Source organism: Anser cygnoides, chromosome 1, assembly GCF_040182565.1.
Source record: "Anser cygnoides isolate HZ-2024a breed goose chromosome 1, Taihu_goose_T2T_genome, whole genome shotgun sequence".
NCBI classification, from domain to species: domain Eukaryota; kingdom Metazoa; phylum Chordata; class Aves; order Anseriformes; family Anatidae; genus Anser; species Anser cygnoides.
In genome coordinates this window covers 167,912,709-167,937,491 of record NC_089873.1, presented here as the reverse complement: position 1 = coordinate 167,937,491, position 24,783 = coordinate 167,912,709, and the positions used below count along the sequence as shown (strand labels likewise).

General features: G+C 40.4%; 2 protein-coding genes across 18 annotated transcripts in view; both read left to right on the top strand.

The window, feature by feature from the left end:
* UCHL3 (ubiquitin C-terminal hydrolase L3) overlaps positions 1-1,974 on the top strand; it is a 43,819-nt gene extending 41,845 nt beyond the window's left edge. Inside the window, exons 7-8 of the mRNA XM_048079048.2 lie at positions 9-67; positions 1,280-1,974. Of these exons, the coding sequence (XP_047935005.1) occupies positions 9-67; positions 1,280-1,363 (143 nt within the window). The 3' untranslated portion in view covers positions 1,364-1,974. The remainder of the gene's footprint in view (positions 1-8; positions 68-1,279) is intronic.
* A 4,341-nt stretch (positions 1,975-6,315) lies between these two features.
* The window catches only part of LMO7 (LIM domain 7), a 129,457-nt gene continuing 110,989 nt past the window's right edge, over positions 6,316-24,783 (top strand). For 11 of the 17 annotated variants that reach the window (XM_048079037.2, XM_066987569.1, XM_066987507.1 and 8 more), the window contains exon 1: positions 6,316-6,471. In XM_048079037.2, the coding sequence (XP_047934994.2) occupies positions 6,409-6,471 (63 nt within the window). In that variant the 5' untranslated portion in view covers positions 6,316-6,408. The remainder of the gene's footprint in view (positions 6,472-24,783) is intronic. The other 6 variants (XM_066987593.1, XM_066987592.1, XM_048079040.2 and 3 more) reach the window with 2 other exon arrangements.

Sequence of the window (24,783 nt, the reverse complement as noted above, 5' to 3'; positions counted from 1 at the left end):
TTCCACAGATGGACGCAAGCCATTTCCAATAAACCATGGAGAAACTAGTGATGATTCTTTCCTAGAGGTAGGAATAGAAAATATTCTTAAATGGTGTCATACAAAATTCAATCTTGCTATATTTATGGCTGGATGAGCGAGTGGGTTTGAGAGACAAAATTATGTTTATTCAGTTTTAAAGTAAGTATTTCAGAATGCTCATGTTGTGATGGGTGTTGAGAGAATACCATAATGCAAAAACGGGGAATGTCAGAAGGGCTGACTGTAACAGATCAGACTGACTTTTTTCTCTGCTGGGATTTTCATATGCCAGTGCTTTTTTGAAATTGTACATGAGATGAAATGATTAAATTGAAAATATCTCATTTTCTTTCATTTGGTTTAGTTAGTTTGATAGGCACCAAGTTAGACAGAAGTTGATCTGCTTTCCAACACTTACAATTTCTGCCCTTTCTTCCTTGCTAATAATCATTCTTGTCTGGATTCATGGTTTCTTTTGGATGTGTCTTTGTGTTGGGAGCTGCTTAGCTGAGAAGTGAATCTGAAAGGAATACAGTTAACTGGCGGGATAAACTGCCATCCCCAAAGAAGGATAATAAGTTGAAGCTGAGAGAAGGCAATGTGTACATCTGACTCGTACGGTATCCAGACTGGATTAGCTTTACAAAAGAAGGAAACCAGAGAAACTGAAAAACAAACAAACAAAACCTTCTATGGTTTAGTACTGTTGACTAATCTCTGTAAAGTGTGCATACAATTTGTGCTTGTTTGGGCCGGGGAAGAAGTTGGATAAAGCTTTTTCTTTTTATTTTAAGGCCTTGTTTTTTTTTTTTTTTCTGATAACATGTGGTCTCCATATTGCACCCCAAAGCCAGTTAAAGGAATTATAAATAATCTTTCACTTACCCCGCACATCTTATGTTCATCTTGAGACAAAGGAAAAAAATCAGAGTAGAGCAATACTAGTAAAGGCAAGCTTGGGAGATGGGTTTGGAAAGTCAGACAAGTAACACATCTGTTGCACAAACTAATATTCAGTCACAAAAAATCAGTGTTGTTCTGGTTCTGCACAAAACCTTTGGTCTCTTATGCTGCCCATATGACTGCCGTAAATAATCCTGAATAGTGGTAACTCAGATCAGAAATATAGTTTATATAGACTTGTTAGACTATTTAGTAATCCTTTTTGGAAAAGTCCATTTATTCATATTTCAGTTGCTTTTTTTTGAATAAGTATGATTTATAATTGTGGTGGTCTCGTTTGTTTGTTTTTCCCTAGGATGCAATAGAGGTTTGCAAGAAATTCATGGAACGTGACCCAGAAGAATTAAGATTTAATGCAATCGCACTGTCTGCAGCTTAAAACTTTTCCAGTTGGGCTAATCTACTGCAATGTATTGTAACAATAAAACTGTTGCCATATGTTAATAGTACAAATTTTGATACTTCCCTAACATCTTGATTAATTGTAGTATATGTGGAATAAACTTTGCATTTGTCCTTGCTATATCTTAGTGCTTGTTCCTGAAGCAACTTCGTGTATGTATATACACGCATGCATTTTGTGCAAGACTTGTGTGTGGTGGGGTTTTCTCCTTCCACCCCCTTAAAAGTTTTGGGATTTACTACCTGTGATACTTCATTGTAATAACGATGAGCTAGCTCAAAGCAGGACTATCATTCATATCATTTGCTTATAACATTTTGAGTGGAGTTGGTGATAATGGGCAAAAACTTGAAATACGAGGTTATCTGCATCTTTTAATGAAATGATACAAGAATATTATAAGAACTTTTGCAGGTGACTCAAGACAATTTTCACTGAATTATTTATAAATAAATATATGGAAGAAAAAAAGCCAGAAGAATGACTGTTTCTTCTTACTATTTTGCATTTCTTATCTTTACATTTTGAATAAAAACTAATTTTGTTTTTCAAGCCTAATAATGTTAATAAATTATCAAAAAGATGTAGTTAAACCAGTGTATGCTATTTGTATATGTGGAAAAACGTGATTTTTTTTCACCCCCAAAAAGCTACAACAGTAACTAATGGTAGTTGAACTGCTAGGACTGCAGAGGGAACACCCAGGTGAATACAGCCATATGAAGCATCTCAGCTAACTGAAATAAATGATAGAAAACATACTGACTGTTTCAATGAAGTTTTTTACAAGGAGAACACAAATAGTCTATAGATTTTAAGATAGCCATGATGGCCATATGCTTTTTTTTTTCCCTGTAGGAATATCTTATAAATTTGTCAGGTGGCACTACTGAATGCTATGTGATATCCTTTCCCTGTGCCGTCTCTCCCATGCCACCCACGGGATCTTAAGATACTGATGACCAATTTTTCCACTTGAATTAGTAGCAACTTTTTTTTTTTTTTTTTGGCTGAGCAATTTTGTGCTTTAGGATTCTCATGAAGGTGGGTTTTGTGTAATGGGCATATTTTTGACATTTCAGAAAAGCATTTATTTATTGCTTTGAAGTGAAATGTTTCAGGTTTGCTTCCAGTTAAGACTGCTGCCAAAGGAAATTGAACCCTCAGTGTCCCAGAGGGTGCTTTAATTCTTTATTAATTGTCATTGCAGGAAAAAGGAATGGGATTATGCCAGAAGTAATCTGGCAGAATTTTCCTTCTTTATTGAAAAGAAAGAGGCCTGGGAGTCTGCTTTATCACTTAAGAGCATCTTTTGCACTCTAAAGAAGTCAGATTGTTTGTCTACAAATGTCACCTGGAGAATCCACTAACAACAAGAGTCTGTTTTCTATAAGTCAGCTGGCTGGAAAAGTGAGAAGGAAGAACAATACTAATGAGCTTCCCTTTGGAGTATTGTTTTCACCCCAACAAAATGCAGTGTCTTTAAGACTTGTATTTATGTTGCTAGGGACATTACTGAAGCCCTGAAACTTGTTTTTAAATAACAGTCAAAGGGGCTTAATTCAAAGTTAAGCAGAAAAACTGCATTGTTTTCCTACTAATACCAGGAAATCTAATAAAGGTTGTCACAAGATAATTGGGGTAGAGCATATTTTATGTTAAATGTCACTCAGAGGATTGCAGTTAAGCAACTAAACTATAGTTAATATAGATAAGGCACTTTCAGAGTAGGGAAAGAAGAGGAAGTGCAGTTGAAAGATACATCAGTTATCTGGGAAAATATTTACACCATATGCTCTTCAATGTTCAGATGTTGGTATTTTTAAGTAATAAATAGGGATGTGCAATTACTGCAAAATAACTTCATAACTGGAATTTTAATTGAGTATTAGGACTGATTAAGTGAACTTCTGACAAAGGAAATGTCAAATGACAGGGTTAGAATAGTAAAATTGAGGTGGGATTTTTCATGGGCACACTGGAAAAATACATCTCAAATATCAAGTAGAGCTTATAAATAAAAACTTTGGGTATATTAGCCGTACAGATTTGCTCAGTTTTTTTTTCTCTATGTAATCTTCAAATCAGTTGTCCTGCAGAGTAAGCTTCCCTTCTATTTTGGTTTAATTTCGGTGTTAATTTGGGGTTTATTAATATGTAACACGGTACTTTCTCATGAACATTCCGTTCAGAAGGGTTCTTAAAAGTGTGTTGACAAGGGAAGAACAGTGCACCGAGGCAGGAGGTGTTGCGACCTGCAAGATGTTGGAGTATCTCTGGCACTGGAAGAACCTGGATAGGTTGGATACCAGGAGTGAGGTGCCAACACGGAGCTGTCATGTGTTGTCCAGCCGGCTTCTCACCAAGGGCACAAAAGCACCGCAGAGCCACTTGTTGTTTTTGGTTCTGCGCTGCCCGTGCAGGCGTTGCCTCACCTGTACAACCTCTGCTCATTACCTAAGGCTCCGTGGGAAAATGCTGCTCTGTTTCCAAACTTGTGCAGCCCTGCCAGAGCCTCGCCACCTTCACGTATAGCATGGTTTGGCTGCAGGCGTTCAGTGCTAGTGACTGCCAGGAAATCCCTCTTGGGCTGTGGCAGCCCGGGCTGGCCACGCACATCACCGTATGGAAATGGTGCGTGTAGGAGTGAAGGGATGATGCACACTCAGCGCTTCTGTAATTTTACCTGAGTGGAGCTGGGCTGCTATTAAGCACTCGGGATTGTTCAAGCTCTTTTAAGTATATTGGTGTGCGCTTTCCCATGATACTGCGAGCATTTTGTTGAGAAACCAAGAATGCAAGAACCAGAGCAATGCGTTTTTCCCTTCAGTCATGGCTGCATCATCAAGTTTTTAAACTACGTGAGAAGGAAAAAACCTCTTCTGTCATTGAAATGCAAGATACAGAAGAAAAACAAACAAAGAAAGCAAGCCCACAGCCCATATTTAAAAAAATAAATATGGATTTTCCTTGAGAGGGGATGAAATGTGCCTTGATGGAAAATATCATTGTACCAAATACTTGTAGAACACTCTACGAAAAGGAAGTGACAAACTGTTGCTTCACTTATCCCTGGGAGCACAGACATGGCAAGGCTTTGTTTTTGCCGAGTAGAGTGATGTTTGCTACTTTCGACACCAATAATTAGCAATCGTGCCTGGTATATGTAATTTTTTTCTGATCTAAGAGTCTGGTAGCTTGTTAGCTCAAAGGTGTATTAAACTACAGCTGTTTGTGCGTACAGAGAAAATTTATATGTGACAAGTTAAAATTCACTTTGAGAAAAAAATGGTGCATTTGGAGCTTTTGTTTCTCAGTGAGTAACTGCTGTTTGAAAGCTGCTGTGGTCTCTGCAGCTTACTAAAAGGAGGCCCTTGTCAAATTTACTTGAGATTTTTGATCTGTCAAACAATCATAGGAAAAATGATTTCATTAGTCATTAAGTGCAATAAAACAACCAGAAATAATTGAAGCTTTTTAAAGCATGACCTTTTCAAACACGTTTCATGGAATTTATTCTCAAATTAAATTGTTGATAGTATTCATAGTTGGTTTCTTCTATCGAAGGGTGAGCATCTTATTTTTACGTAAAGTAAAAAGGCTTGGAAACACTGCATGAGTTCTCCAGAAAGAAATTAGCGATGACAACTAATGAAAACTGACGTCAGCCTACAGCAGCGCATACTTGCTTTGACTTTTTTTTTTTTTTTAATCTTTGCAGTCATGAGCGCTAACGAGTGAGAGTGGGAGGGTTGGTTTCTGATGCTCGGGCTTCCCACTCGAGAGAAACACAGATTCTTGGCTTGCATTCAGTCTTGTGGCTGGCTGATCTGGCTTCAGGCAGGAAAGAGGAGTAGCAAAAGTCTTCAAAATTATAACTTCCATTATAATTTCACTCATTGCTGCCTTTTTATCAGAGATGTCTTAAATCATACCACTGAGAGGAGCTAACGACATCATTTCTGTCTGCTGCGGAACTTATTTCAGCCACTGTCATTGGGTTTTCATGCCTTTGTGTACCGCTAAATCCACATCTCCGTGTACGGCAGACGCTGATGGCTAACAGCTTCTTGGTTGGTATGTTGAGACGATCTCTTAAAGTCTCCACTCCCATCCTAAAAAGGTCTACAAAGCAGAAATGAGATGCCCTGCAGAAACGTAAGAAAAACGCTATTAGAAGTTCACGTAGAAAAAGTTCACCTTCAGTAGAAAGTGACAATGACATTAGGTACCCCTGAACGTGCCAGCAAAGGGCTTTTTGTCCTGATCCCCCTTCAGCTGCTCCGCTGGGTGGCTGATGCCCTCCCACACGCTGTTCAGTCAGCACACCAGCTCTGCCACAACTCCGGGGCCAGGGCAGCCTGGAAGAAACTTCAGCAATGCGTGGTGTGGTGCCACCCCAGCTGGCCTGCGGCTACCGTGGGCCTGGGGAGGAGACAGGGCTCGCTGGGGAGGAGAAAAGGTTCACGGAGGAAGGTCTCCCCAAGCAAGGCCTCCCCAAGGAAAGTGTCTCTAAGGAAGACCCCCCCAGGGAAGGCGTTCAGCTCCAGGCCTGAACGCGGGTCGATGCCAGGTGTCGGGAAGTCCCAAAGCCGTTGGGGATATGGGGGCCAGGGAAAGCAGCAGTGGCTGCCGCGGGGCTACTGGTGGCACTGGTTCCCGGTAGGGAAGGTGGCACGAGCGGGCCTGGTCTCTCGCAAGGCGAAAGGGGTAGCAGGACAAGGTGGTGGCGGCCCTGAAGGGGCGGCGGGGGGACAAGGTGTCGCCCCTGAAGGGGCAGCCGGGGAACAAGGTGTCGCCCCCGAAGGCGGGCGGTCCCCAGCCGTGCCCGGCAGGCGGCGGGGGCCGCGGTGCGGTTTCTCGGCGAGCGGCTTCCTCGGATTCCTGCGGTCGCCGAGGGGCAGGGGGAGGAGGAAGAGGAGGAGGGAGAAAAGGAGGGAGGAGACGGGGACGGGAGCGTTAAAAGGAGGCAGCTGAATGACAGCGGCCGCTGCCGGCCGAGGACCGAGCGCTGCCCGGCCATGGAGGGCCGAGAGGACGCCGAGTGCGAGGCGGCGTTCGCCGAGGCGCGGAGGTGGCTGGAGGTGAGGCGCTGAAACCCCCTTGGGGTCCCCCTGCTCCGCTCCGGGGGGGGCCGGGGTCCCTGCGGGGTCCCCCTGGAGTCCCGCTCCCCAGCTTCGTTCCTCTGTGAGCAGCCGTGGCTGCTGGTTTCTTAGGGGTCGTTCTGTGCTTTCGGTACCCTCGGCTCCCCCCTCCCCACGGCTCGATTAAAGGCTGGCACGGCTCCGCTCCTGTAATTAGGGCTCGCAATTTCCTACCGTCTCCTAAATTACTTCTGTAGCGCTCTTGCTCCGAGACGGTTTGAATTAAAGGCGCTCTTCTTCCTGTCTGTGAAGAGTGTAGGAAATAGTAACCTGAAATTAAAGTCATTTACTTCTCTCCTCTTTTCTTTCTTTCTTTTTTTTTTTTGTTTTAACTATTAGTGTCTGACTGTACATAGCTTGTCTTAAATATCTCTATTTCTGCAGTCACCACACTCAATAGAGTAATGCACGGGAAAAGGTAGGAAACAGGCACCTGAGTGCTCGCTGTGAGTCAAGTCGCGGTGGGAGCGGGTAGGCTAGGACAGCAGTGGGGATGCTGCTTGAAGAGGTGTTAGACCCTGTCCGTCCTTTTGGGACAGGCTGTGCTTCTAAAGGTGGACTTCAGCAATCCCTCTGTGTGTGGTTGAACGTCTAAATAACTTCATCGTATTTCTGCGTACCCTCCCACCCATCCGCCTGAGGCGAAACCTCGGTGGTCGCAAACACGATTGTAGGAACTTTCAAAACAGTGAACATTCAAAGGAGGGGGTCTGGTACTTTTCACCCTCTTCTTTGCAAGCTTGTGGAGATCTGAGTTCATGCTTCTTTGTTTCCTCTGTAAAACAATGACATCTAGTGCTTAAATCCTACTGAGGGAAGGCAGGGAGTTTTGAACTGACAGCACTGTAGGTAAGGGTATCACAAATGATTTTCTCAAGTGTAATTGCTATCTGTGAGTTTGGGTAATTAAAGCAGCCCTGATATCCCCAGGTGTCAATTTTAAGAGATATCCATGAGTTTAGGCTGTTAAAGCACTTTTCTCTTGTATATACATTTCTTGCACTTTTTTTTTTAATTGGTAAAGCTTGTTTTAGAGAGTTTCACGAAGATGATGTTATACCACCTTTGAAAACTTTAAGAGTTTGGGGATTTTTCTCTTTCTGTATGATGTTGTTTGGCTCTGCCATGCAACAAAAGCATCTCCCTGCCTGCCAGTAGCACGTGGGAGCAATAGCAAAGCTATGTAAGTGTGAGGTCGATGCTATTTGTTCTATAGTGGAAATGTTCAGATTATTCTGCCCCCCTTCTAGGTTATCTGGTTATACTTTCTTTCCAAGATGTGAAAGCTTTTCTCGTTTTGAAGTAACGTTTTAAACTCATGCCTTGAATAAACTTTTATTTTAAACAAAGTAACTTAAAAACCTGAAGGTGTTGATAAACAGGATGTTAAAAGTTTTCTAGTGTTGAAGGAAAATGTAAATATTTATTTTCAAATAAAATGAGGCTCTCATTTCAGAGGGTCTGTTGTGTTGCTCTACTTTTTAAATCTAGATAAACTAAATACACAAGGCCAACCATTTCCGTTGTATAAGAGAAGACATTTTTAGAGTAATGAGACATCCCAAGGTTTTGTGAACCTTGGTGCAAAGCAGTGGTATGCATGTGAGTGAGAGTGAAACTTGTAACAATACCTACTCCTAATGATTAAGCCATTGGTTCCGAGGGTGAGGCAGATTCCCAAATATTTATGAACTTCAAGTTCTTACCATTTGGTAAGTTCTTTTTTTTTGGTGCCAGTTTCCTCTAAAGTTAGAGGAAGATGAAAGCATACAACCACTAGCTAATAGGTATTTAAAATAGCGAGCAAAAATTTCTTTGTGAACCATTGACATTTCCCTTTGCTAATGAAATCAACGTTAGCCTATTGCTGTATTTCAATAAAGAGCTTTTTAGATTTTGAGATTTAAAAAAATAAAGAAAAAATCAGAAAACCTGAGCTCAAAGAGTGGTTTTCTTTCTTTCTTTTTTTTTCTTCCTTCCAGGAATGGGTAGCTGTATTTGTCAGGTCTCAGGGAGTGGGAGGGGAAATGAAACAAAGCGGGGGGGGGGGGGGGGAAGGGGGGAGAACACCCCAAAAGTTTTTCCCCATCTGTTCGTGAAGCTTTTGTTAAGAGAAACCAACTTGTGCCCTGCTCAGGTCCATGTTCTGCCTGCTCCCAGCTGAAACCTCCATGCTATTAAAATAAAACTGATTAAAAGCAATAACAATAAAAATTGCATTTGATGTCTGGTATTTGTTAAGGAGAGACTTTGTGGTTTGGTTTTGTGTTTGTTTTTTTAGTTCAAGTTCATGTTCAGGCATATTTTATGATGATGTAGACAAGGCAGGTCTGTAGCCTTTACAATGCAAAGTCCCCCAGTCTCTTGTAAAAGAGGTTTTGTGTACTGTGGAGAACTGGCGGGGGGGAGGGGGGGGTTGTTGCTTGTCTTGATATCCCAAACTCTAATTGGGGATGATTAGTCCCTCTTGGAAAGTTGACTGTCTAGCACACAGGCTCATTTTGGAGAAAGAGTAGTGATTTTCTTGCAAAACACCAAATCTTCTCGGGTGCCCTGTGCTGATGGCTTGTCCAGAGCCCAGCACTGCTCAGTGGTGTTGGGTTTGTGCATCTGGGGCTTTTGGAGTATTCTGAGCTGTGTGTGTAGCAACTGCTGCTGCTCAAAATCACATCCAGCTTGGCCTTTTATTTAGCACCTTAACTGGGCATATGGTGTGTGCTGAGACAGGAATAAAATACAGAAATAACACAGCTTAGAAATAGCTTCTCTAAGGTAGAGCAGTGTTTGCCAGAGCTAGAAATAGCCGGGCTTTTACAACGATTTTACTACATTCTGTTCCATATTATGGCTTCAGAAAGCCAGAGCTATTCCTCAAAACCCAGCATTCCTACCCGGCTATTAACTATCCCAAATTGCCCGGTCTGTGTTTCCTGCACTCTTGTTTCAGGAGGTGGGAGGGCAGTCCTACCCCTTCCTCTCCGCAGTCCACCACCAAGTCCGTGTGTGTAAAGAAAGGTGAAATGTGGGCCCTCTACCCACAGACACCCTGGATCGTTTCAGAGTTCAAGAGGGGCTGTTCTCTTGTAAAACCTCTCAGCTTTACGTTTGTGTCTTCTGTCTCTTAAATGAACCCTAATCTTCAGGTAAATGTCTATGGTTTGAAATTGTTTGCTAAAGCAACTTGAAACCTGACCCGTAAAGTCTGTAAATCTTTAGTTAGAGTGCCCTGAGGCAAATAACGCTTGGTTTCTATTTTTTTTCTTCCCCTCGCCTCAGAGTAGTCAAATGTACACCATGTACAAATCCTGGCTGGGGGAGAGTGGGAAGTGAGCGTGTGCCTGAATGAATTGTTGGAGTGAAGCAGCAGAGCTCCAGGAAAAGAAAAGCAAACGGAGCAACTCTGACGAATCACCCAAGTGAAAACGAGGTGTTGGGCCACGTCACTTTTAGTATTGCAAACTGCTACAGGGCCTCTCGCCATCTGACCCTCTTCCCCCAGTGACTGATCTGGCGTTATTGAAGTCAGATGTTCTGAAAGCTGCTCATTTCGCTTGATGCTGTCATCGGGAACACCAGCCTTGGAGTGGCAAGGAAGATCGCATAGTCCTGGGCTGTTTCTCGTGCAGGGATGTTGCAGTGCAACAGGAGGAGGCCTTTCCATGGCCAGCACTGCCCAGTGTTGATGGAGGGAGGTATTGCACGGGTGGGATTTCTGAAGAGAAAGCTTTTATCATTTTCACTAGGCAGCATTAGAGGAACGGACCCCAGCCTATCTGGAGGGCAACTGAAGACAGCTCTGCAGCTCCAATCGTGCCATGGCCATTAAACAGGCAGCAAAATAGTCTGATTTATCTGAATGCTGCTGTGTGTGCTAACAGCTTCATTCATTATTCCACTACAGTAGGCTTTTCAGAGTTGAAAGCTATCTCCCTTTGTGATTTGGAAGCATCTCTTACACTTCGGTTGTTGGCAAAATTACATTTTTTTTTTTGACTTCTGGGAAAGAGAATTGCTAGCACATGCACCTCTGCCTGGAAAAGTTGAAAAGCAGACTTGAGGAGTTGCTTGGTAGAAAGAGTCAGCTTCAGGACAAAACTTGAGAGCCAGTACTGCTTACTAAAATCTTTTGGTTTGGACAAGCAGTAAAGCAATCAAATCCAATGAATGGTCTCTGACATGTGGTCACCAAATGTTTCTATTTGCTGAAACCGTTCAGACTCTGCATTTCTACTGTATATTTTTATGGCTTCTGCAAATGTAGCAAGAGGTCTAGCAGCAATGTTTTTCCTGCATTTGCATAGAGATCTTACCTCAGTGATTATTTGGTTTTGTTTTTCCCCCAAGCATGAATCTAATGCATACAGTCTGGTATGGCAGATGGGAGAAATAACTGTAGAGAGAGAAGCTGGCCCAGACTCATCTTACTGTCCAAATCCCGTTCTCATAGAGGCACTTATTTCAGTGGCACTAATCATTATGAAAAGCTTTTTTCTTGTTTCTGAATGAGGTATTTTCAGATGGTGTTCAGAGAGCCAGTTGCTGTACTCAGTGGTGTCAGAGTGAAAAATGTTTGCAAGAAAAGGCAAATTCTATATGTTGTGTTGCCTAACCTGTGTCTAATACTGGCTAATTCTGTCAAGTCATAAAACCTGGGTGGGCTGGTTTCTGGAGAATGTGTTACAGCAATACCACCAAAGTTCTGGCTCACTTCTGCATAAGGGATGTATTTAAGCCCCCATTAGGTAGGTGCATCAATATTTCATTGTGTGTAGGTTCTTGGCAGCGAACCCTTGCATGGAGTAAATCTAAGTGTATCCAATTAATATATGGACATGGATTGTTACAGAAGTATTAGTAACTGTTGTAAACAGTTGTAAACTGTTAGTAAATATTGTAGGAATTTAAATCCTGGAAATGATGTTCTCATCGGCTGCAGGCTCTAAAAGCACTTTGACAAAATATCATAAAACAGGCATAGCAATGATGATTTCAAGGGAGGGAGTGACAGGAGTATTGTTTTAGCTGGGTGGACACTGCTCACTCTGTTACCTTATCCATGGGACAAGGAGCTTCCCAGAGCTTGGGAAATATACCTCTGGTATTCACAGAAGTATGTCTGAGAGAAAAGCAGGACTGATTTATTTGCTGGAGGAAAAAAATCTATATCCAAGGTCCTACAAGGTAGGTTTTACATATTGTCAAGTTAACTCTATATATTTGCATTTCTCTGAGATGGTTGAGGTCAGTCTTCACACCAGTGTGTGATGGGCATGCGTAGCTTTTAGCTGAGCTCCCAGTGTGGCTGCTTCCTTTGTGGACAGCTGCCTCTTTCTAGTTTTCAGTGTTTTAATATTTTGCATGAAATCAGCATCTGCAGGCACTTTAAGGGGAATAATTAACTTGTGGAATTTAGAGACATAAAAGTATTGTAGATTTGGGAACTGTAGTGCTGTTTAAGGGCATCTACTGAAAACGTTGACTGAACTTTTTTCTTTTGTATTATGTGGTTACCAGCTAGAGTCAGTTGTGGAGTCACTGTTGTTCTTTTCCTCTTGTCTTTTTTGTTTTGCTCTGTTTTTGAACTGTGACCTGATCCTTCCTTGAGTTTTTGTGAGGTCATGTGTGTTTACCTCCTGTAGTCTGGGGGAGGAGGTGAGATGATGATTCCTGTGTTCAGGAATATTTTTTTTCCTACATTAGTGGGCTTGCTTTTAGCACCTTTTCTTTGTCAAACACTTTTTTTTTTGGTCCAAATTCTTTAAGTTTTTAAAGAGCACTTCGGTATATTACATTAGGTTGTGATCTTGCTGAGCTTTGGAAAACACTTGGGTTTTATTGTGTTTTAAGAACCAGATACATTCCAGCTGTTCCTTGTACCTACCACTCCCTGTCTTTAAAGTTCCTTTCACTCTTGGAGGAGGGAATTTTTTTTTTATAATTAGGAACAACAACAAAATACTTTTTTTAAGAGACTGACATAACTTTATCATTTATGAAATGGACTTTCCATCTTCATCAGTTTAATAAGTCTGCATGTGTTCTCAAACTCAGTGTGCTAGAAGTGCTTCTGGTAATTTACGGTGTGCTTGACACACCTTACATATTGTGAATTACCTTGGAAGGAGTGTCTTGTTTTTGCTGTTCTTCACATAGCTGAATGCTGTCAATCCAGCAGAAAATCTAACTTTAAAGGAATGCAGTGGATAAGCTATTTTAAAATAGGTTCTTTGGTTCCTCATGCTGTAAGCAGTTGTAAATCTAGCTTTTTACGAGTAGTACAATATTTTTTTATGTGAAAAGCAAGGTGTATGGATATGACTTACAGTATGCTAGCTTCCAGTTGAATGTTTAGTAGTAAAACCTTCATTTGTGTTACACTGAGAAAAGAAACTTGATTTCAACAGTGTTTTGCATTTGTGGTACAAAACATCTGGGATTATCTTAGACCGGCCTGAGGTTTATAGACTTGCCTTATGGTTTTCCAGTGCAGGGTGTGTTGGCAGGTCTCTTTTTTTTTTTCATCAGTTAATGTAAGAATCAGATTCAGCTCTGAATCACTATTTTTAGAAAATAAACCCAATATACTGGCTTTGGGAAAGAGTTATTAGCATGTTAGCCAAAAAAATTCAAAATCAGTCCTATAACGTCTCTAAAGGAATACCTGGCTTGAGATCAATTCAATTAACATAGAGAAAATGTGAAGTGTTGAGCCAGCCTGTCTTCCAAGAGTAAGTTCCACAACGGTGTGGTTTTGTGTTATCGCAATGAGATGTTGGTGAAACTCCAGCCCTTGGCATGTGCTTCTCCTGCCTCCTCTTGTGGTGGCAGTGGGGTTTCTGAGCCTCCGGTGATTTGGTTCAGTGGGTCCTTCTGATGATGGAGACCTGTCCTGCTCTGTAGCGTTTGTGTTCAACTGTTTAAGGTACTGTGCTTATTTTACCTGATCAGCTTTATCAGTCTGCACATAAGGATGCACAGAAGCAATTTGTGAAAGGTATCTGCTTGATGCTACACAGAAGCTGTATTTAGGGTGTTGCTGACCCCTGGAGCTTTGAATTGTGGCTTAGGGTAGTTGCATGTGTAAAATAAAATAGAATCAGTTATTACTTTAATTTAAAAAGGAAAAAAAACTATTCTATTTTAGTTTTGCAGCATTTGCCTCCTGGGAGGTGAGGGCCACCAGTGTTCATAGCAGTGGTGGCAGTGGCAGAGCTCACATTTTGGTGGCAGCTGTTTGGTTGCAACCCAGCTGGTGCAACTTGTCCATGTAGGCGATGAAGAGGCAGACACCTGAATTGAGACAAACCTTCTCCTTCCCTGGAGGCCTCTACAATCGCCTGCTTCTGCTCATTGCCTGTATCTCTTCCTTATGTGACTTGGGAGTCATTCCCCAAGCGCCTGGGGTCGAGGTATAAGCTAGACATCTGAATTAGGGAGGCTGGCTTCCATCCATAAATAACGTCTTCCGGATGAATTTCATAAGGCTTATAAATACAATTGAAACTGTTTTAAATAGAAACTCTGCCAGGAGTTTCTGGGCCCAAGCATTTGAAAGTATTTGATATGCTTATCAAGCATCTTCTGTTATGGCAGAAGCAGCCCTTACATCTTGTTGGAGTTTTGTTGTTTGGAAGAAATCCTTTAGATGGTATTGGGCTGTCTCACCCAGCTGTTCCTCAGTGATTGCCTGCTGTTCATGGGTGCAATCTAATCCCAGATCTAATCTCTGGTGCTACTTGTAAATTCTTTCCTGGAAGTACTTTATTGGCCCCGCTATTTCTCGTTCATTTCCTTCAGGAAGGAATTTGAAAAATCCAGCTTGTAGAGATTGTTCTGAGACTTTGGCATAGTCATTTGACCATGTAGAGTTAGTAATTCATGATGTGATAAAGGATGCAAGCAAACAAAGCCAGATGTCAAAGTAACTGTGGAGAACATGAAGAAAAACTAAGATCAAGGTTTGATACTACACTTGTGTGCACGTGCTTTTATTTTTATTTATTTATTTTTTCTTTTACTAAGAGCTGTGGTACTGCCCTGAAATGCTTCTCTGGGTACTATTTCAGAGTAGGTGAAGCTGCATTTCCAGTCTGGGAAAGAAATCTGTTCCTCCTTTTGTCCTTTTCTTTTGGCATTAATACCTTCACTGACAAAATGCGTCTTTTTGATTCACCTTAAAATGTAAACCTGAGGAAAAATGACCTAGACATCTGACTGTAGATTTGTCTGAAAATACAGAAGGGTTGTAATAAAGTAATATTGATTGTCTGAGCTAACTACAGTGCCTTTGTATAGTTTTTGAAATGTCCAGTGGGCATCATCTTAGCGAGTTCTCTGCATCCAATAAAAAGGTTGTGTGGAGCTGCTCTTATTTGGACTGAATGAAAATGGGATGAGGAAGAAGGCGTGAGCTCCAGGTACAGATAGATATCTCTCGCAGACATTTGCCTGATGCTGTAGAGAGAGAGGGAAAAAAAAAAACCAACCTGATATAATAAACATCGTCTTAATGATTATTCAGGAAAGTATTGCTTCACAGCTACGAGCCTTACGTGTCAACGATTTTTTCAAAGACAAATCCCCATTAAAATGCAGACACTAGTTTGCTCACTAATGGCCTAGCTTTCATACATCTGATAAAATCCAAAAGTTGTCTGTGACTTTGGGATAGGTCTTGCAGACATGGGCTGTATTCTCATTTGGGAGCATCGTTAAAGACTCCAGGAAGTTCTGCACGTCAAGTGTCAGTGGATGCATTTGGGAGCTCTGTGCTGTGGAGAAATGACAAAGAAGAGAGGTTGGTGAAGTGAAGATGAGAAATGTGCTCCTAAGGTTATTTGTACACAGCAACTTTTTCTTCCTAGAGGAGTGAATTTCTTGCCTTGTGAGTATTTCACTTATGAATTTTTGTATTAAGGACTGGCTTCTCAAATGCATTGTTCTGCATTTTTTCCATTTAAAAGAGAAGGGGGGAGGAATACCATCTCAGAGTATTCTAAGTATATGAATGTATTTATTACAATTTTCATTTTGTATTTTTAAAATCAGTACTCATCTATTTTATCTGCCATTGGGCATGGAAGCCTATTGTAAGACCTGTCTGAAAAAGATGTGTGTATGTGTTGTTCATTCTTCCCTTTCTTTCTTACCTCCCCAACTAATAAAAATAATATATATAAAAATAAAACATTATTTCACCCAGCAAATAAAATCTTGTGGCAATGGATTTTTTGATCTTTCCTTATGTAAACTGACTTTCCTTGAAAATTACAGTAAAGTTTTTTTTTTTTCTGAACTTGTGTGGATATACTGTGCTTAAGAACAATGCTATCAGTTGTCTGGTTCTCAGTACAACAACTTATTTTTTCAGACTGAAAACGTGCATGTTTCAGCAACAAGATTTGGTCTTTGCATGTGAGTGAGTCTCTTGAAAGAACCCTATCTCTGTCGTGGTAACAAAATGTGAGATCTAAGCAACATTTTTCCAGTGCCTGTGCAGAGTTGGTAGGGAAGCTGACTTTAATTTCATTCCCTGTGTCTGGTGAGATGTTTGCATGCAGGTTTCTAGCGGTGACTCATAGGATTGCTTCCTCCTTCCTCTGCAGCCAGCCTAGGAGGCAGAGCAGAGGGTGTGTTTCATGTGATAATGTGACAGAGATCCCCTACCTTTCAGATGGGGGGAGTGAAATATGAAAGGATGTAGGCGTCTGTCAGCTGTCTTTTAAAGGTATGCCAGCCTTTCCCACTCTGGTCTTTATTTTTAAATTTCCTTGGAGCACTGTTTCTAACCCAGCTGTGCCGTGGCTGCACTATGGCCACGTGTTATCTTTATTCTTACCCTGTTGTGTGGCGCCTGGGGGCCCAAGAACCTGATGCAGGCTCAGCTTAACAGATGTTATTACAGGGGAGGATGTGGAGAAGAGAGCCTGATCTCGAGATCCTTCTAATACCAATCTCAGCACATGCTTCTCCACTCAAGTAAAGAAATGTATGTGTCTTCATTTATTCCTGTTTTAGAAAGGGACACTTTTATGCAGGTTGCTTGTTGAGGTAGATGTGACGTACCAATTTTTAGCCAATTGGTCAATATTGTGATCTACAGATACGTGTAACATTACTTAGATTGTGCATAGGGGTTTTAATTTTTGTCAGAGATGCAGATTTACAACCTTCATGAGTTCTGGCTGCATCTATCTGCCCGATCCAGGCTGCGTATGTCAAGTAGCTTAGCTACACAGAACTGTGTGAGCTAATTTAGATCTAGCACGAGCACGTGTATTCCACAGCCTTGTGCACCATAAATATCCTTTGAGCTTAGGATGCTGTGAGTTGATTTCAGCTGGACACAGCTAATCATTTTCTTCATCTGACAAGTTGAAGACTGTTCCACCTTCTGTTCCACCTTTCTGTACTTTAAACCTTTTCCCACAAAACAGAGCTTGCTTCTATGTAATTTCTTTTGTCTGTCAGCAAGTTTGTTTCCCAGAGTACTGATAATGTACAGGTTTCTCAGCTACTGTAAAAGCACAATGACTGTTCATCTTTCTTAAGAGCTCGTTAGTCTTAGTTATGGAATGCAATATTCTTACCATGAGAAGTGTGTATCAGAAATTTCTTCTGAGCAAGCCGTCTTAAATCCTCTTCTACATAGAAGTAGGGATGTGGACTTCATATGCCCCTTCCTTTGCTGTATTGGATGTGTAGTACCATGATAAAAAAATTAAATCTCTGTCTAAATGTTAGCATTATATAACCCCTCCTGTCTACTTTTAATATGGCTTTAATCATGTGATTAAGGAGGAAAGTAGGGAGCATGAAGAAGATGCAGATAAAAATCCATCCTCTGGTTGGACCAGTATGATGTATTGAGGATTTTCTTATTGTATAAGAAAAACTCTGGGGATTGAATGTTATCATATGGCAATATTCTGTACCTGATGGTTGATGTTATGTTACCTGCCTGTTGTTGTCATGTCCTTCAACTTCGTAAGAAGTTTTAGGAATCTTCTCAACTTGCACGAGCAGCTCCTGTTTACTGGTCCAGCTTAAATGATCATCTCTTGTTTTACTGGAGGTCTTACATCTGTAATGCTCTCTGGTTTTCTGCCAAGAAAATCTGGTTTTAATCTTGAATTCTGAGCTGCGTTTTTTTGGGAGGCCCTCAGAAGTAAGCTTGGATCTTCAGTGTGAACTAAAGTTGTGATTGTTTCCTGGATATAAGTGCCAGGACACTTTCTATTTTACACTGAATTGGATCACTGTGTCTTAATAGCAACTCCCAGTGGTCATTAAAATATCAGTTTTGCTGGTGATGTTTCTTTTTTTTAACCTAAAATTAAACTGACATGTCTTGGCATACTTATGTGGTGCACTTCTTGGTGTTAAACTTCTAGTATAATTAGGCTAGAGCACTGTCATGAAAACACAGCTTTGGTTAAAGCCTACAATGACTGGCAGTAAAGTCTTTAATGACCTCTAGAACATTGTATAAGAGCTATTAAAACATAGCTGTCAGCCTGAAGTTGTGAAAAGTCTCTGAAGCAGTGGATAGTTTCAGGGAAAGAAGTTTCCAGCAGTCAGAAAATCAGTATAATGTTATTTTTGAGCCCAAAGTTCCTTGCTTCTATTTATATGCATAGTGTTAAATAATGCTTGTTGATGATGCTTGTTGCAGATACTACTTGTTACAGTCTCAGATGATGGGGAAACTGCTGCACAGAGCAAACTGGCAGCTCATGTTCTCCCTCTGCATAGATTCATTACTCTAACCATGTTATTCCCATATATGCAGTCTGGAAATACTTGAGGTCTTTGATCTTGAAAACTTAATGTTTGAAGAATGTAAATGATGCACTTCTTTGATCTGCTTCTTAAATTAAATGGTAATTGTGAAAATTACATTAGGCAGCTTTCCACTTAAAGGTTTGTGCTTTTCATTTCACACTACGTTAATTTTAAGCCATATGCTGTTGCTGTTTTTTTCATCAGTGAATTCTGGTAAGGGGAAGATCCTCTTGTTTCTCCATGGTCTAATTATCAGCAGTGTATTTATTTAGTAGCAGACCTTAACATGCAATTTCTCTAATGCCAGAAAACATCAGTGTGTGTCTATACATTCATAACTGGGGAAAAATGAGCCTTTAAGGGTAAGTAGTAGGAAAACTACTGAGTTGTGTGTGCCCAGAATGGGAGGACCTGATATTTTCCCTTAAGTTGGCAGCAAATGTTTGGGTGAAAGCTCTGCTGGAATCTGGTGTGTTCCCCCAAGCATCTGTTGATAGCAAAGTAGCAGAAACTCTATCTGGATTCTTCTGTTACTGGACTATTTGCTGTTTACTTTCCAGATTACTGTGATCTTCTAATCTAAAACCTGATGGATAATTCAAGGTTCCTAAAATGCTGATGAAACTCATGCAAAGTTCAGTCTCTTCTAATATGCTTTCATCAGCTTTCTAGTTTGCTTTCATCAGAAAACATCAGCTTTCTAATACGTAGTCAATTTTTCTGTCTTATTTACCATAAAAGATGTTAAAGGCCTCGTTGCCTTTGTCCTCTTTTCTTGTAAAAGGGTCCTTTGAAGTCTGAAGGCCACATCAAACTGCCAACTAATAACTCGCAAGATTATTCAGAATCTTATTCTCGAGTAATAGTTTCTTTTCAAGCTCCTGTTTGGTTTAAGGCCAACCAAAAATCAGCTGCTAAACTAAAATGAAGTCATTAATTACCCCCTTAATAGAGTAATTTTTTTGTGGTTTTCAATTGTTAATATATGTTTAGCTATGCAGAGATTAAGTTTGCGGGGGAGAAAGTTGAAGATGGTTCAATGGTGCCGAATGTCTGCCACAGCAGCTTTTAGATGTACCCATGGCTGGAGGAGGGTGTGTGTGTGTGTGTGTGGTTTCTAAGAGCAAATAAATATTATTTATGTTCCAGATCAAAAGACATCTGTGGAGTGGGGTTTTCTGTTCTGAATATTCTCACTTGGACCTTCTGCTCTAGCTCATACTACAGTCCTGAAATCAGTCTTGTTTCCTATCTCCTGGTGATTTCCTTTAGCAAAGTTAGCATTAAATTCAGCATCATGCTGAATTAGCATATTGCTGCTTTGTGCTAACTTCCATTTGTATGCGTTCCAGTGGATTTGAGAATTCATCACTAGTAACTTGCATAGGATGTTAAACAACCTGATTGCTTTGGTGTTGTCCATCAGAGTTGGGATAGTGCCCAGCTGAATGTCTTGGATAGGAGCTGTTGGAGCAGGCTGCCTGCATATTTGAACTTTTTTTTTCTTTAAGAAAAGAGAGAAAATATTGCCAATTGGAGATAAAAACACTTACTGTGGAAGAGATTGAAAATTTGAAATCACTGTTCTGAGATTATGGAAGTGATCTGCATTGGGTTTCTGTGCTTCAGTGTGATACCTTCCATATTACGATTCCATTCAGGTGGATAAGAGCTTATAAAACTTCCTGATAACTGTCCTAAATAAATAAAAGTGAACATGTATTTTGTTGTTATTATTTTTAATTAGGAATTGGACTACTAAAGTTCATTTCTCTTTGTTTAAGTGAAGGGAATTCTAGATCATCTTTTCCAAGTTTCCCTTCTGTGTATTCCTTTGACTTCCACATCTATTTGAATAAGCAAGACCTGTAGAATCATTGAAGAGCCAGCCATCATATGGTTGTGAACTGAAAATATCTGGTGAAAATCCTTGTGAAAATGGGTTAGGGCAGAGGGAGCCACGGGTGCTCTCTCTCCTCTCCTCTTCTCCAGCTCCGCTATCCTGGCTGGTCCAGGAGCAGGACCTTACAGGGGCCTTGCACAGCTGCTTGTGTGTCCTTAGACATCTGTTACTTATGGCTCAGAGTGATGTCACTCTGGTTACTGCTTTTTATTTTTTCCTCCTTTAAGCTTAATGGGATCCTACATCTTGTGGCTTGAAGTGGGGGCTGGGTAACCACTGATGCTCCATTTTAAAGCTGTTACTTTTAAAATATCTGGTGATGCAGAACTTTGTTGTTGTTAGTGTTCCTTCATAGCGATTAACTTAAATTTAAGCTAGAGCAAGTCATTAATTATAGCAGGAGATTTTTCAAGTCCAGATTTTTCCCCCCCCCCCTCAAAGTTGAGGAACTTGAAACAAATGCATTTCCCAGGTGCCCAAGAGCAGATAACTTGCATTTCCTGGTGAATGATGTTGCCAATTTAAAACCTTTCACCGTTCCTTTAAGGCTAGCCCAAAACAAAGCAAAAAATAGAAGGCATTAAACTTCAGACCAAAGTTTTGACTTTTAATGAATTGTTGGGGATGAAAAAAAAGAAGCTGTAGGCGTGTCTGTTTCATGGATTTAAAACAAACAAACACAAACTAGTGTCTGCTGCCACATTCAAAGCTGCTGTTGTGAGAGCCTCCCTCTTAAAGCCAAACTTTCATCAACTTTCTGGAGTTCCCCACTTCTTTCCTGCGTAACTTCATTTCTAACTTTGTTTGCGGACACTTGTAACCTCCTGTACATGAGTCTCTTGTAACCAGAAAAATAGCTGTTTAAAAAGCATTGTGCTCAATCCAACTCTTATTTCCCTCCCCACATCATATAAAAAGCTTGACAGTGACATCTCATGCTAGACTTGCTCCTCAGGGGCTTTCTTAACAGCAAAAATGTAGTACTTGTTTGAAATCTCAGGAATCCAAAAAGGCTGAGTTTTAAGCTTTTTTTTTAAATTGCTTATGTCTTCCTGTAGATAGATGACTATCACTCAGCAGGCTTTCTTTTCAATATTATAATAAATAGCATGTTCTGTCTTTTTTGGCATTAGGTCTTGAAATCATGTTTAAATTAAATGCTAGTAGATGGATGAAATGGGCTTAGACAGATTTTACTTTTGTCAGTGATTTGGAGCTAATCATTTACAAATTGCTGAGCTAAGGGGCACAAATTAATGACATTCCTGGATCTTAAAATAACCCTCACTATGTCATTCTGAAAAAATGTGTATTTGGAGTTCAGATGCTGTGAATTGAACAAATGTTTCATTTATGTGGGGGAGAAAAATAGGATCAAGGAGCTGAGTTGATATTTTGTGTCAGTTATTTTCTGTTAAGCTGAACAATGTAACGTATGTTAAAGTAGTACAACATTCTTTGCAGTGTTTGCATAATTACTATTAAGAGCTACAAACAGTTTTCAGCCGTAATATTTTTCATATTAAGTATTTTTGTCTGTTTTAGCAGAAATGTTATGGAAAATTCAGATTTTCATCAAATCTGAGAACTTTGCACAAAGAGAAACTAGAATAAGCAATAAGCACTTTGCTGGCTAATAAAAGGTTTTGTGAACAATGTCTTCCATTGCAGTGTACTGCGACTTGCTGTCACCCAAGGATTCAGAAGGTATTTTGCAGAGTTTCTCAACTTTCCATCAGTGTTTATAAGAGACATTTTTCATTCCAGAATAAGTCATCTTAAAATAATGTTGAATGCAAGTTTCAGAATTGCTATACTGTACCTTTTTTTTATTTTTTATTTATTTGGGTAGCTATATTGTAGACTAAATATATTTTCCCTCCATGTAGGTAAGAATGACTTCCTTGTTGGTTTTTCTTGGATGTTGCTTAATTTTAATTTGCTTTGAATGAAAGCCATTGAATCCATTGAAAACTATTGAATGAAAGATGAGCCATGCCGTTAGGCTTGCTTTATTGACCCCAAATCTATCCTGTAGTCTTCATTGACAAATTTCATGCAAGGACTGACAGTACCTTGTCATCTTTTGACAGGGACACATACTGGTCTGAATTTGGCATCTGTATATGTAGTGTTTACTATATCCTTCTCTCTGTTTGTTGTGATTGTTGTTATTTTGTTGTGGTTTTTTTTTTTTTGTTCCTCTTGGGGAGGATAGGGGTCTGGCTAGCGTGTCTTTAAAAGCTTTATTCAGACAAAATATTGGAGGGCTGCCTTTGATCCACCAGCTTTTGACTTCCGTAACTGGGATTTTTTTTGAGGTTTGTGTGCCAGCTGCTGTTACTGTGAAACATTTGCTCATCAAGCCTTAGGGTTTTCTCAGTTGACTGGGGTCCTGTGAAGTGTCCCTAAAATTGGTGTTGAAGTTGTACTGGACTGAAACAGCAGTGGAACTGGACTTACACAGAGACTTGAGCCTTATCCCACACTAAATGAAGGCAAGGTATAAGATAAAGGGGTAGCAACGGATGTCCTCACTGCTGATTGCGGCAGGGTTATGTGGGCGCTGTGCTGGCCTCGCTGGCAGCACACGCTGAAGAGGTGGAACAGGCAACAGAAGCGTCTCATCTCATCTTTCTGACCCCGTTTCTCTACTGTAAACATGAGCAGTAGATCTCCATTTTTGTCCCATTTTGTTTCTTCCATTCCTTCCTCTGGTAGCAAGATAACGTGGGTGTTTCTGCATTGTCTGCCTTGAGGTGGCAAAAACCTAGCATTTTTTGTGTGCGTCTAATTGACAGGCTTTGAGCAGGTGGATTCATATAGCTTTTGGTCACAGGTGCTAAGTAATGAAGTCCAAACCTGAACTTACTTTGAATGCTCCCTTCCAAAAATGTTTGTTATTTTTCTTATGTGGTTCTTCAAAGAAAACAATGGAGTAGCTCTAGCAACCCTTTCCACTGGTAGTTGCCATACTCCTGTACAACTCTAATTGGAGGTGCCCAGGAACAGTGCTTTGTCCACCAGAGCTTGGAGGCCAGTCACTTATTTTTTCCCAGATCAAGACAACCTTACGTTGTGGAAAGGCAAAGGAATGTTTGTTTTTTTTTTTGCTGTTGTCTGACACCGTTATGTGATCTCTGTGGCGATGCAGAAAGTGTTGAGCTGTGCGTAGGCATCCTCAGCAACACCAGCATGTGCTCTCCTACCCTTCTGCAGGCATCTCCAGTAGCTCCAGGGCAGCAGATAGCTGGAGGAGCACGGGGACTGCCAGCACCATCCCTAAACTATGCCTTATTAACAATCTTGCGCATTAGGAGTGGTCAGTTTCTTCCCCCCCAATTCCCAGCAAGTGATGGGAATTAAGTAGAGGGACTTTGTGAGGAGAATATCACAGTGCATAAATCAGATTCAGCCAGTAGCTTAGTTTCTAAGTTCTAATAAATCTTATTTCCCTATGCAATTTTTAACATTACATTAGTTATAAAAGGTCTGGTGTTTGGGTTATATATGATAGTGTAAGTGCCACTTAAAATGTGTGTTTTCAGACATGGTAATTATCCTACTCTGTATAATTATAGGTACTTGTGTTTTGGGGAGAGGAGGAGTACCTGATCACCCCCTTCATGGATATATGATTTCTTTCTTTTTTTTTCACAACATCAAGTCATAAGAAACATATGTTTGAACTTCTGAGTTCTCTTTTAGACCGTAAATCCTATAAATTAACTTCTGATTGTAGACATTTTTTGCTTTCAGCTTATCGTTTCTTTTTTTTGAGCAGTTGCTGTGATGTACCTAATTCCAAAACAACACACACACAGAAAAAAACCAACTCTTTGTTCTGTCTTATGCACTAAATCCTGCAAATGCATACACGCTTAACTAAAAGTTTTCTCTTGGTTTGGTATTCAGATGTTGAGACTGAATGAGTAATAAGGTCTTTCATGTCAAAATTGCATACAGGGCTCAGAGGTCACGTAGTTCATGACTACTGTCTTGTAAGACCGGATATTTTTATGCCTAGACCATTCCTGGCATATAACTTTTTTTAACCTTTTAAAAACAGGCAAACTAGTCTATGTAACTTGTATGGTTAATTTTTCTTTCCTAATATGTGATGATCTTCTTTGCTGCAAATTAAGCTAATTCTTTATGCTTTGATAAACTTAGCAAAGTAGTGTTCCTTCTACATCTCAACTCTTTATAATATTTTTTTTCCTCCTAAGCCTTTTTGTCTTGTCTTCAAGTGCAATGCCAGCAATAGTGTGTTCTCTAGCTGGGACCAAACTGAGTAAGACAACTGCATGCGAATTGGTGAACACCCACTTAAGGAAGCAGCACCGCATAAAAACTGACTATGAACTGAGTTGAAACCTATTATTAAAAATATTTTTATCATTTTGAGATGTACAGGATTATCCTATTTTTGTGTCCAGTTGTCCTATTTTAAGATTTTGTAACTAAGCTCTGCTGAATGCTTTCTTGCTGACTTTTAGACTGATGCTCCAATTTATGATTCGAATGACAAATTCTCTTCTTCCCCCACAATGCTTGCACAGCTT